Source organism: Erpetoichthys calabaricus, chromosome 3 (assembly GCF_900747795.2).
Source record: "Erpetoichthys calabaricus chromosome 3, fErpCal1.3, whole genome shotgun sequence".
Lineage (NCBI taxonomy): Eukaryota > Metazoa > Chordata > Cladistia > Polypteriformes > Polypteridae > Erpetoichthys > Erpetoichthys calabaricus.
This window is the reverse complement of record NC_041396.2, coordinates 224,420,618-224,434,364: the sequence shown is the minus strand read 5'-3', so window position 1 is coordinate 224,434,364 and position 13,747 is coordinate 224,420,618. Positions and strand designations below refer to the sequence as shown.

Here is a 13,747-nt window from a genome sequence, read left to right as displayed (position 1 = left end):
GTGCCGTAACTGACACTCGCTCACAATACAGGTAATGTGTCTCATTCAGGACTCCATGAGCAATCACTCATTCAACACAAAGCTAAACCAGCAATAACTAAGGATTCTCTGAAGAGACACAGTACCAGAGGAGTTCAGTCTTCGTCTGAGCTTACTGGATAGCGTCCATGTCTCGCAACCATATAGCAAAACAGGAAGCACCAGGACTCTACAGACTTGGAACTTCTTCCTTTTGCAAAGATAACGGGAGCGCCACACACCCCTTTCCAGCGACCTCATGACCCCCCATGTTGTCCCAATCCATCTACTGACTTCATAGGAAGAGTCAACACAGACATGAATGTTGCTACTGAGGTAAGTAACCCTTTCAACAAAGTTTACACTCCACAGTCAGACACACTGCTGATGACTGTGCCCAAGAGGTCATTAAAGGCCTGAATCTTGGTTTTTATTCAGGACACACGCAAGCCTGGACACTCAGACTTCTTGCTCATTCTCTCAAGAGCCTCAATCAGAGCCTCAATTGACTCCTTGAAGATCAAAGCTTAATTGACAAAGTCAAGATCAGTGAATCTTTCTTCACCAACAGATGCGCCACAGCCACTGGACCCCACAACCCTGCCCAGCACCCAGTCCATGCAAGCATTGAACAGAGTAGGAGCAAGAACACACCCCTGACGAACCCCAGAATCAACTGGGAAAAAGCAGGAGTTCTGCCTCCACTCTGCACAGCTCTCACATTACCAGTGTGCAAGCCGGCCAGCGACTTTGGGGGGATCCTGCGAAGTCTCAGAATATCCCTCAGGGAAGCTCAATCAACTGAGTTGAATGCTTTATGAAAATCAACAAAGGCTGCAAAGAAACTGCTGATATTCGCGTTTGTGCTCCATGAGAACCCTCAGTGCCAGGATGCGGTCAATGGTAGACTTCTTAGGCGTAAAACCAGACTGTTCCGATCACTGGTAGGTGAGCAATTGATCATGGGTCCTATTAAGGATGACCCTAGCAAGGACCTTACCCGGCACCAAAAGCATTATTATCCACCTGTAGTTGCTGCAATCCAGGTAATCATCATTCCCTTCCCAGCTACGGGGCACCCAAAATCTGGACTTAACTACCATCCAATATTAGCATTCTTTTGTAAAAGTAGCTGCTGAGTTTGTTTCAGATTCTACTCTTATGCTGCTCTCTAATTAACTGTAGCAATTGTTTTTGTTTTGCCACCTGTGCCCAGCAGGGGATCCACGAATAGTCTAGGTTCAGTTCTTAGAAATATGGAAAGGTTGTTCTGTTTATTGTTTGGCTGCAAAGCCACAGTGGCATCAAATAGCCAAAACATAAGTAATAATTTGATACTTGGCTTGGATTTAAAAAAAAAAAATCTCATAATCCATGTCATGATCAAATGGGGAAACCCCTTTGAAAAGTCAACAGATAATGGCTATTGCAGTGGGTAGCTTAAAAGATGCTCCTCGTGCTTCAAATGTTATCTTTTTAAGGTTCTGTCAGAACAAACAGATGCCTGTGGAAACCAAGCAACAATTATAGTTTATGACAGGAGTAACTGATTGATAATAGAATTATGATTAATGTATTTTCTTATTCCTACTGAAATGAATTCCTGGCTACATCCTTGCTGGTGGAAGGTTATGGAGGCCTGCAATTTAAAGTCTCATAGTTCAGCAGGTCAGTGTTGGTAGTAGTGGTGCCATTGTGTGTCTAGGGTTCTAAAAGGTCGACATCTTTTTATTGTCACATGCACGACGTACATTGAAATCTTTGTTTGCATAATGTTCCTTATAGACAAGATATTCCACATAAAACATTGGGAAAATAAAAAGCTCAAACTTAAATCTGATATAAATATTAATCACAGTAAATAACACTAAACACATCATTACAGTGGTGTGAAAAACTATTTGCCCCCTTCCTGATTTCTTATTCTTTTGCATGTTTGTCACACAAAATGTTTCTGATCATCAAACACATTTAACCATTAGTCAAATATAACACAAGTAAACACAAAATGCAGTTTTTAAATGATGGTTTTTATTATTTAGGGAGAAAAAAAATCCAAACCTACATGGCCCTGTGTGAAAAAGTAATTGCCCCCTTGTTAAAAAATAACCTAACTGTGGTGTATCACACCTGAGTTCAATTTCCGTAGCCACCCCCAGGCCTGATTACTGCCACACCTGTTTCAATCAAGAAATCACTTAAATAGGAGCTGCCTGACACAGAGAAGTAGACCAAAAGCACCTCAAAAGCTAGACATCATGTCAAGATCCAAAGAAATTCAGGAACAAATGAGAACAAAAGTAATTGAGATCTATCAGTATGGTAAAGGTTATAAAGCCATTTCTAAAGCTTTGGGACTCCAGCGAACCACAGTGAGAGCCATTATCCACAAATGGCAAAAACATGGAACAGTGGTGAACCTTCCCAGGAGTGGCCGGCCGACCAAAATTACCCCAAGAGTGCAGAGACGACTCATCCGAGAGGTCACAAAAGACCCCAGGACAACGTCTAAAGAACTGCAGGCCTCACTTGCCTCAATTAAGGTCAGTGTTCACGACTCCACCATAAGAAAGAGACTGGGCAAAAACGGCCTGCATGGCAGATTTCCAAGACGCAAACCACTGTTAAGCAAAAAGAACATTAGGGCTTGTCTCAATTTTGCTAAGAAACATCTCAATGATTGCCAAGACTTTTGGGAAAATACCGTGTGGACTGATGAGACAAAAGTTGAACTTTTTGGAAGGCAAATGTCCCGTTACATCTGGCGTAAAAGGAACACAGCATTTCAGAAAAAGAACATCATACCAAAAGTAAAATATGGTGGTGGTAGTGTGGTGGTCTGGGGTTGTTTTGCTGCTTCAGGACCTGGAAGGCTTGCTGTGATAGATGGAACCATGAATTCTACTGTCTACCAAAAAATCCTGAAGGAGAATGTCCGGCCATCTGTTCGTCAACTCAAGCTGAAGCGATCTTGGGTGCTGCAACAGGACAGTGACCCAAAACACACCAGCAAATCCACCTCTGAATGGCTGAAGAAAAACAAAATGAAGACTTTGGAGTGGCCTAGTCAAAGTCCTGACCTGAATCCAATTGAGATGCTATGGCATGACCTTAAAAAGGCGGTTCATGCTAGAAAACCCTCAAATAAAGCTGAATTACAACAATTTTGCAAAGATGAATGGGCCAAAATTCCTCCAGAGCGCTGTAAAAGACTCATTGCAAGTTATCACAAACGCTTGATTGCAGTTATTGCTGCTAAGGGTGGCCCAACCAGTTATTAGGTTCAGGGGGCAATTACTTTTTCACACAGGGCCATGTAGGTTTGGATTTTTTTTTCTCCCTAAATAATAAAAACCACCATTTACAAACTGCATTTTGTGTTTACTTGTGTTATATTTGACTAATGGTTAAATGTGTTTGATGATCAGAAACATTTTGTGTGACAAACATGCAAAAGAATAAGAAATCAGGAAGGGGGCAAATAGTTTTTCACACCACTGTATGTACTCAAGAATCACAGAATATGTGGCCCTTAATTTACTCAGTCAGTTACAGACAGTTTATCACATATTGTATGACAGTTGAGCAGTGTTATTACCTGGGGGTGGAGACTACTCTTAAATCTCGGAGTTCTCGCGTTCATAGCTCTATATAGCACCTATCTGATGGAAGGAGTGAGAAAAAAGTCCATTCAGGTTGACTGGAAACGTTTATGATTCGCTTTGCCTTTCGCAGACAGTTCTTGGCAGATATGTCTTGCAGAGATCCATGCCCCAATGATGACCTGAGCTGTTTTCCCCACCCTCTGAAATTGAGGGGTTTTTTTTAGGTGTAGATGGTCAAAGACAGGTGAAAACCCTAAAAAGCTTAATGTCATGTGTAAGCGAACAGTTTTATCAAAAAAAATAAAAAAAAGAGATTGCAAAGCATTCATAAGTAAGTTTATCAAAGAAAAAAAAGAGATTGCAAAGTATTAATAAGTAATTATTATGAACAGAAAAAGAACAAACTCGACAAGCACTGTGCATCATAAGATTTTTTTCCATGCGCATGAAAAAAGTCATACTAATTTTTGATCAGGAAGAATTATTTTGAGTCATTCTGGATCAAAACACAGCTAAAATAAACATACACTTTTTGCTAGTGTATATAATAAGGGATTTTCCAGACTTTCTAATCACCTGTTTTAAACTTTTACATCAAACAACAAAAACCTTTTTTACATTTAAAATGCGTTTATCATGATGCTGCCGGGATCGGCTCCTGCCACCCGTGTCATTGAAATGGATTAAGCGAGTCACTTCATTATTGATATATATATTTTAATGCATTTTTCAGATCTAATTCGTTTAAACTGAATCTTCTCGTGGTAGGCTTAAAGTCAACGATAAACCTTGCGGACCAGTTTATGAAATGTATGTTTTCTATTACACCGTATTCCTGATCTTAGGCCAAATTTGGTAAACATACGGACACAGCTTACGTTGACGCCACATGCCGCACTGTCGAAGAGGACTTCCGGGTTGAAGGTCAGGTAGCCATATTGTCTGTTGAGGCGGATTGGGGAAAAAAGAAGCAGGCGCTGACACCGATCACAGTGGATCCTAGTGCGTTAAAACATACAGTCTGGTAAACTGACCTTATAAAACGACGTTTTCTGTCGGATACATAATTATATATTTTTTATTCAGTAGGGAATACGCGAAAGATTTGACGTTTTGACTAGAATTATGCTGGGCCCCTGGGAAAGGGTATTGCGATGCTCTATTACCGAGTCACTACGATCCCGCGTAGATCTCCGACTAGGTGTTTTAAGCTACCTTCTTTAAATGATTATATAAATGTGTAACCTGTGAGGTAATTTCGTGAAGATGACTTATTAACTTACCTTCATTTTTTTGTCATATTGCCGTACCCCATCCAACTGTACCTGCAAAGGCAGGGTTGTCTGCACGGCAAATTGAGCGCGGGGGGGGGGGTTTGCTGGCTGCTGGCGATCTAATGCTGTAGATTGGTGCATCGGGGGTATATGCGAGCTTCTGTAGCCAAATGCATGCCAAATTTTCAAGCACCGAGCAAATTACGGATGGCACGGCATTGACGCAGGCACTCGTTTGTATGTAATACTAGTATGCGGCGTATCAATTTCATTAACCAGCACCTGCCCAGTTTGTAAAGATTTGCCAGATATCTTATGTCTATTATGTTGTCGTTTTACAATTTGAAAATTTACCCTTGACCGTGTTCCAATTTCATTAACAATTTTCTCCGCCACTCTTCGAGTCTACCTTTGAATTTCCATATTAGTAATCTGAATCACGGATGCTTCATTTTTCCAATTAATATGAAAAAATTTATTTGAAGAAGCAGGGAAAAGGTTACATGTAACTTTCTTTCTAAAATAGGATCCAGACTTTTAAACTATAGTGTACAGCTATGTGGGATCAAGGCAGTCAACCATGGCAGCACTGGCCTTTAAGTCAGCAGCAATGGGTGCAGAACTTCCAGCATCAGCAAGATCCAGGTATGGCTCTTTTGTGTGTGTATGTGTTTGCACTTTTTCTGTATTTTAAATTTATCTTTACCTTTGCTACCTCAAAACATCTGTTATACATAGGTTGTGTTTACCAGTTTAAAGGTACAGGTGACATTCACGTGGCTTTTGCAATGTTGTTAAATTGTAGTTCTGTGGAAGGGCTCTTTACAATATTAGAGATACCCAAAGATATTTCACAAAAGCACAGGAAAAATAAACTCCACAGATAAGAGCAGGACAATAGAAAAATACGAAAAGGCAGGTATCTATATCCAGACGCTAAGTAGATATTAGTCATAAAAAAACTTACAGGCACTGAAGTTCAGTGAGCAGTCATGTATGAGGAAGAAGCACAAAGCTAACACCTCATACGCATTTGGATGTTTCACTTATTCTGAGCCAGCAGGTGGTGCAAACTGTAGCACAAAGGACTAGGGAAAAAATGGGGACACCCACTCAACCCCCCAGGTCAAAATTGGGGGTTCCAATGAGACACAGATAGTCTATATATATATATATATATATATATATATATATATATATATATATATAATTATTAAATAGAATATATAGGTTGATAAAATCTGGAGATTTTAGTTTTAAAGTTTTTTCATCTGAGATTGGTAAACAAAGAGCAATAACATTCATCCAGCCATTTATTTTCCACAGCCTCTTAATTCAAACATAGCGTCTATCTTGGCATTGCTAGGCACAATGCTTCAGCCACCTCTGAATGCAATTCTTTTGCTAAATAGTACCAATAGTCACTAGTAATTAGGCTGGCTGTTACATTTTTTACTTTGATTTTTAAATTTGAATAAAAACTGTAAAAAACCTTAAATTCATGTTAAAGTTAGTAATGTGTAATTCATATTGCAGTATGTGAATGGGTGATTTTTTAAAAAATTGGCATTGCAGAGTTAATTTGAGACAACTAATTAGCAGTACTGAGGATCACTGTAAAAACAATAGCAAATGGTTGCAACCCTGAGCATATTTACACACATGTAGATATTTAGATCTTATGCAAAAAGCTAAAGTACTCCTATTAAAATATTGCTTGTGTAAACAAATTGTTCTTAAAAGCTTGTTTTGTCTGTTTGAATTGTTGTAAACTAGAAAGAATAGTTTGCTTGTTTTCTGGATAACAGGAAATGGGCACCTTATCATCTATTTTCATTAATGGAAATGATTATCATACTTTGTCCAGCTCCGTTTCAGTCTTGTGTCAGTTTATTCCATATTAACTGAGGGAGACATTGGTGGCTGCTGTAGCAGCATAGGGTTTGGATGATTTATACCCATACTTTTCCAAACATGACTATAAAAAGAGTGTGACCATTTCTTGCTAGATGTTTGCTTTTGATTGACATCTTTTCACTTCTCTGTGTCATTGGTTTTTAATATTAACGTGTTGGCTCTTTCACAATTGTAAATGTTGCTGAAAAAAATATATAATAATTGGCACTAGTTAAAATATTTTGAATGTTGAGTTAGCCATATGTAAAGGAATAAGAACAGATATTTTTTGCGAAATGTCTGAACTACATGTTTGTAAAATTACATTTTTTGCACTCATGTATTTAGGATGTTGTGCGCATGTAGCCTAACGTGTTAAGTAACACGCTAAAAATGTTGGCATTCTGTCAGAAGGTAAATAAAATGACTTGGAACTACCTCAAGTTCATATAATGCTGGACAGTAAGAATTTGACTGTAGTTATAATATGTAAGGTTTTTTTTTTTTTTTTTTTGCGCAAGGCTAACTAGCTCTTGTATTGGGAGAGAGGGAAAGACACAAAGATTTTAGGAATGATATCGTTAAGCTAGATGAAGGTAGGCTCACAAAATGGATAGCTAGATACATGCAATCATGGTTCATCAACACCTGCACTTTAAAATTCAATTGTTAATTTAAATGTTTTAAAGATATGCTTAAGTAACATTTGCAAATAGGATAATCCCTCAAGCTAGAAATTAATAGTTTTCTGTAAGAGAAACCTGCATTCAGAATCTGCCATAAAACTGAGTCAAAGTTATTTCTTCACAAAAATTGTATATACATGTTTATTTACTGGCTGCTGTCGTGGATGGAGTTATGACAGTATCCACAAGCTCACAGCACCAAGCTATTTTATGTCAATATCTCCCAACATTTGCTTCTTCAATTCTGTCTCTTTAGTGGTTATTTTCTGCCATGACTTGCAACAACAGACAGATGTGTACATAAAACATCTGATTATTTTCTCTTAAAACAGTGCTGATGTTTCACCTCTTAAATTCTGTGTATTTTTAAGTAACCTACAGAGCGCGATTCATGTCAAGTAGCAACATAGTGAAACAAGCACACAAGTTTCATGTTACTTTGTATACATAGCAATAAATCTCAACCGAACTGATTATACTGTTTTGTGTTTTCAATAAAAGCCTTAAATTTTTGAAAGAGACACACCTCCATTTGTATGTGCAAGCAGATTGAAGAACTTTTTGAAGATTAAATAACTTTTTTAGTGCACTGTTGTTGAGGATAATGGTCATAAAAGAATTGAGGACAACATTTTTAACTCGCTTACACTCATAACAATCTGTACAGGAAGAATACAGCATGGCTATTTTTCTTATATTAGTCAAATTCGAATTAATATTTTAAAACGATATTCATAAATGAAAATTGCTTTTTGTTTTTTTAAACCAAATTTTACAATTAAGCAGTCAAACTCCTTAGTTTAATCAATTGGTCACATGTGTGCATGCAAAACATATTGAAATGATCTGGTCCAAAATCTCCATGAAGCAGGGTGCCTCACAGTAGAGTCCTGGCAAGAGCCGTGCAAATAGGGATGGTCAAATCACCATGGAGGTGGTGCAGAGGAGCTGTATCAGCCCGCTCTCGATGCAAAGCAGCAACCTAGCTGCTGAGGGGTGGGGAGAACTGGTGTCCTTTTCGGTTTAGATGGTGATAGTGCCGCAAGCTAAGCTGTGTACGGGTTGGTGAATTCATCTGCTGTGCTGGACCTGAATGGAGCCTACGAGATAGTGACATGTAAAGCCCCAGTAGACTGCAGTGACTTTAAACCATGTGGTTGGAAATTCAAGTAGCTTACAAAAAAGGAAAAGATTAAGGAACCTTAGTGACAGCCTCTTCCATGGCCGTAACAGTGGGAGGGATGTCAATATTCTGTTATGTGTGTTTTTTTTTTTTTGGTAGAAATAAAGCTGTTTAATTTCTGCATTGTGAACTGTTAGTGCGGTTTTGGGCCTCGCATCTGGAAAGGGGAATTACAATGTTAATGCAAAGAGTATGATGAGCAGCACTTCTTTTACAAAATTTCTAAAGAAATATTGTTAAGTCAGTTGCCTGAAATTGGTTGAGATATGAAAGATCAGATGTCAAACAAACTGTAAAGTAAAATGCAAAGTTTCCAAAAAGACGATAGCAGTTGAAAGTGGCAGCACATAAAATTTATTTCATCACTTATAACAGAAACAGCAGACTGGAACCGGTGTGAGAAAGCATAGGACAAAAATAAAGCCTATCTCAAACCAACAGCTTTCAAGTTTTGTTTGCTGTGCATTCAGCATGTTCCACTCAATGCTTGCTCCCTGTTTTATATCCTGTACGACAGCATGATTATGTTAGGAGCAGAGCATGCCTAGTCTGGGGCTGGGGAAGGAAAACACCATAGATGTCCATCACTTCTCCTTACCCTTCAGTGGTGGCTATGTTATGATGGGGACAAGCAGGCTGTCTGTAACCAGGCGGGCAGAGAGTGCACTTTGAGAGGAAGACTCTTCTACAGGCACATCGCCCCGAAGACCAGTAGTTATAGTAGTGAAAAGGCTAGCTGGTGTGCTCTGCAAGCTAAACTGTTGAACGCTAGAGTCCCTGAAGCCTACAAAAAAACTTGTAATGCCGGGCCACCTTAAATTGTTTTGCACCACTTCATCATCGTCTTACTTTTGCAAATGTGTCAATCAGTACAAGCAGCAAACAGCCTGCTATCCCATCCCCCATTGACACAGCTGAAGTTCTCCCAGCTCAAGTCTGTTTATGTGGGTGTGAGGTGTCTGGAGTTGTATAGAGTAAATAGTATATCGTTATTTGGAATAAAATGAAAAAGAAAAGTCAAATGTGGTTAAAAAGGTTTTTTTTTTTAGGTATAGGGAATGGCAGTGAGGACTGCAAAAAGGTTGCAAAGAAAACTGTAAGTGATGTGAAAGGAATAAGAACAAAGGCTGTAAGTGATTAAAAAAATGTTCCAAAAAAAAGTGCAGAAGAGCCTGTAGAGAAAGACTCTTTTGTTTGCATCTTTCCTCATTGACAATAAATGTTTTTGTATTTTTTTTTAAGTTGAAAGTGATTTGTGTTAAAATATTTAAATCATAAATTGTCCATGAATATTAAAACAAATTGAGGTTTTATTTTTTTTTTGCCTCATCACAAAGCCATAGGGGAGAGCATGAAGGAATGACAGATTTGCGCAATCACTGTGCCTAAATTAAATCATCAGTTATGAACTAAATGAATTGTTTGTGTGCTCACCCTACCATGGACTGATGCCATGTCCAAGGATCACTCCTGTCTTGTGCCTTCCCTATGATCCTGCCCTCATAGATGGATGTATGCCTATAATAAGAGCTTGATGTAGACTTCCAGGAGTGTACAGGCACCTCACTCTCTTGACACCCTCCAATCTCCAAGGTGGACCCTCCCCTCCAGCTCTTCAATATCACGTACTAATGTCAATGTGCTCCAAGGTTTTTGACACTTAAATTTTGTGTAAAGTTAATAACACATCATGAGAATGTCCAAGAAATTTACAACATAGAGTAACGCCAGTATTTAGGTTCCACCTCAAGAGCTGCCTATAACATTGGTCATGTTCTTATTGCACGCTTGAGACCGACTTGGTATTCTCTCACTGAAACATACATGTCTTTTGTAAATCCAGCTGCAGCATGTATTTATGAAATCGGGAAATAAATGTCCATATAGTGATAGAGTGTAAGTAAATATAGCATAAGACTTTTTCAATTATTATAGTCTAGTTGTCTACAGAACAGAAACTACAATTCAATTTAGACATTAGCATTCAGTAATATCAATAACGGCGCTTGGCAATTACTTTTGTACTACTTAAAACAACACGGATACACTGTTTTGTAATCTCAAGATGGGGATCAATGCTTGGTAACATTTTAGACTTGAAAGATGTATGTATTCTGTAACTTGTAAGACTTTTTTTTAATCTATGGACCCTTGCGCCCTCAATCCCCATTGCCAGCTGCAAGAATAGACAAAACATTTTTTTTAATTTATTAAAAGCGCTTCACTTTGCAACACAATTTTATGTGCTAAACTAATATATACCATGATTGTGAAGAAATAACTTTGACATGAAACATACTTAACTTTTCGTTTAATGTCATTTTTGGTAGTATTAATTTAATATTTGAATGTTTTTAGCTAATTTGCCTTTAACTCTAGGAAAAATATCAGTAAAAGGATGTTTTGGAAATGTAATTTAATCTATTTGTATGTCAGTGGCAAGTAGTGTTTGCAATAGTTCATATATTCCGGTTAATCAAAATACCTTTTTAAAAGCAGTGTTTCTACTCATTGTTTCTTAGTTTTAAAATGTGTCGTTTTAAAGTACAGATATTGGTGTTTGAAGGCACCATATACTGTACTATGTTTGTTCATTTTATAAATTCTTATTATCTTTATTTATGAGTCATAATTTTGTGTCCCCCATAAACCTTTTTTCAGACAGCTGTTAATTATTACAGTTATCTCTCATGCTTGAATTCTGAAGTAATTTAAACTTGCTTGCTGTTTCAGATTAAGATTTTAATAAGACGATTCACACAGTAGAGAAAAAAACCCATAATGAACCAGATGCATTCAGTTGAAGTCATGATTTATCCTTTTTTCTTTGTTTTATAAATCAGGTCAAGTCGATTGGGCTGCTCTGGCACAAGCATGGATTGCTCAGAGAGAGTCCACTGGGCAAACAGTTGTGGATCAGCAAGCAATCCAACCTAATGGACAGGAAATGCCAGGACTAGATCCTGGGCCTAACAATCATGGGAATTTTCAGAGTGACCCTAATTTTAATAGAATTTGGCAGCCAGGTATGTTTTTTGTTATTTACAATTATTTAATTTTTTTATGTACTACTTATGTTTCATTTGGTAGTGATTAACATTTTTGACTAATTTTCTCTCTTCCTTCCTTAGAAATTCTGAGTACATCCATAATATTACTAAATACATTTTGTCATTGTTTAAAAATTTTACTAGATGTGTTACTAGTTGTTGTTTTCTTACCATTGACATGATATTGATATGTCCCTTTTCAATAGCAAACCAGCCAGTACTGAGTTCATCTCATGTTCTTGTTACTACAGAGAGGTTTTTCAATGAGCAGTCGAAGTATTTTGTTTCACTAATTGAGACTTGGATGCAAAAAAGTTCTTTTTGCAACCTTATTTTTTTGCCAGAGTGGGTGATCTGGCATGAATAATGTGTTATGAGAAAATAAGTCAAAAATAAACTTGTAGAAAAGATGGTCATGGGAATTTGTGAACTTTTGAACAATATTTTTAGTAATGTTTAATTTCTGTTTATGCTCAGATCTTGTTATAGTATAATAGGGCATAATGGCTGATGATATTATTAGCCTTTTTGTACTTTGGCAGCTTTAGCTTATCTGACTAACACATTGTAATTACAGTGGGGCAAAAAAGTATTTAGTCAGCCACCAATTGTGCAAGTTCTCCCACTTAAAAAGATGAGAGAGGCCTGTAATTTTCATCATAGGTATACCTCAACTATGAGAGACAAAATGAGAAAAAAAATCCAGAAAATCACATTGTCTGATTTTTGAAGAATTTATTTGCAAATTATGGTGGAAAAAAAGTATTTGGTCAATAACAAAAGTTCATCTCAATACTTTGTTATATACCCTTTGTTGGCAATGACAGAGGTCAAACGTTTTCTGTAAGTCTTCACAAGGTTTTCACACACTGTTGCTGGTATTTTGGCCCATTCGTCCATGCAGATCTCCTCTACAGCAGTGATGTTTTGGGGCTGTCGCTGGACAACACGGACTTCCAACTCCCTCCAAAGATTTTCTATGGGGTTGAGATCTGGAGACTGGCTAGGCCACTCCAGGACCTTGAAATGCTTCGTTACCCAGGCGGTGTGTTTGGGATCATTGTCATGCTGAAAGACCCAGCCACGTTTCATCTTCAATGCCCTTGCTGATGGAAGGAGGTTTTCACTCAAAATCTGACGATACATGGCCCCATTCATTCTTTCCTTTACACGGATCAGTCGTCCTGGTCCCTTTGCAGAAAAACAGCCCCAAAGCATGATGTTTCCACCCCCATGCTTTATAGTAGGTATGGTGTTCTTTGGATGCAACTCAGCATTCTTTCTCCTCCAAACACGACGAGTAGAGTTTTTTCATCTGACCACATGGCATTCTCCCAATCCTCTTCTGGATCATCCAAATGCTCTCTAGCAAACTTCAGACGGGCCTGCACATGTACTGGCTTAAGCAGGGGGACACGTCTGGCACTGCAGGATTCAAGTCCCTGGCGGCGTAGTGTGTTACTGATGGGTAGCCTTTGTTACTTTGGTCCCAGCTCTCTGCAGGTCATTCACTAGGACCCCCCGTGTGGTTCTGGGATTTTTGCTCACCGTCATTTTGACCCCATGGGGTGAGATCTTGCGTGGAGCCCCAGATCGAGGGAGATTATCAGTGGTCTTTTATGTCTTCCATTTTCTAATAATTGCTCCCACAGTTGATTTCTTCACACCAAGCTGCTTACCTATTGCAGATTCAGTCTTCCCAGCCTGGTGCAGGTCTACAATTTTGTTTCTGGTGTCCTTTGACAGCTCTTTGGTCTCGGCCATAGTGGAGTTTGGAGTGTGACTGTTTGAGGTTGTGGACAGGTGTCTTTTATATTGATAACGAGTTCAAACAGGTGCCATTAATACAGGTAACGAGTGGAGGACAGAGGAGCCTCTTACAAAAGAAGTTACAGGTCTGTGAGAGCCAGAAATCTTGCTTGTTTGTAGGTGACCAAATACTTATTTTCCACCATAATTTGCAAATAAATTCTTTAAAATCACACAATGTGATTTTCTGGATTGTTTTTCTCATATTATCTCTCATAGTTGAGGT

The 13,747-nt window shown here is 38.3% G+C and overlaps 1 protein-coding gene across 2 annotated transcripts in view; it reads left to right on the top strand.

Moving 5' to 3' along the window:
* Positions 1–4,518: 4,518 nt before the first annotated feature.
* pnisr (PNN-interacting serine/arginine-rich protein) overlaps positions 4,519–13,747 on the top strand; it is a 33,350-nt gene continuing 24,121 nt past the window's right edge. The window contains exons 1-3 of one of the 2 annotated variants that reach the window (XM_028797850.2): positions 4,519–4,647; positions 5,424–5,542; positions 11,506–11,688. In XM_028797850.2, coding sequence (XP_028653683.2) covers positions 5,455–5,542; positions 11,506–11,688 — 271 coding nt within the window. In that variant the 5' untranslated portion in view covers positions 4,519–4,647; positions 5,424–5,454. The remainder of the gene's footprint in view (positions 4,648–5,423; positions 5,543–11,505; positions 11,689–13,747) is intronic. The other variant, XM_051925498.1, reaches the window with a different exon arrangement.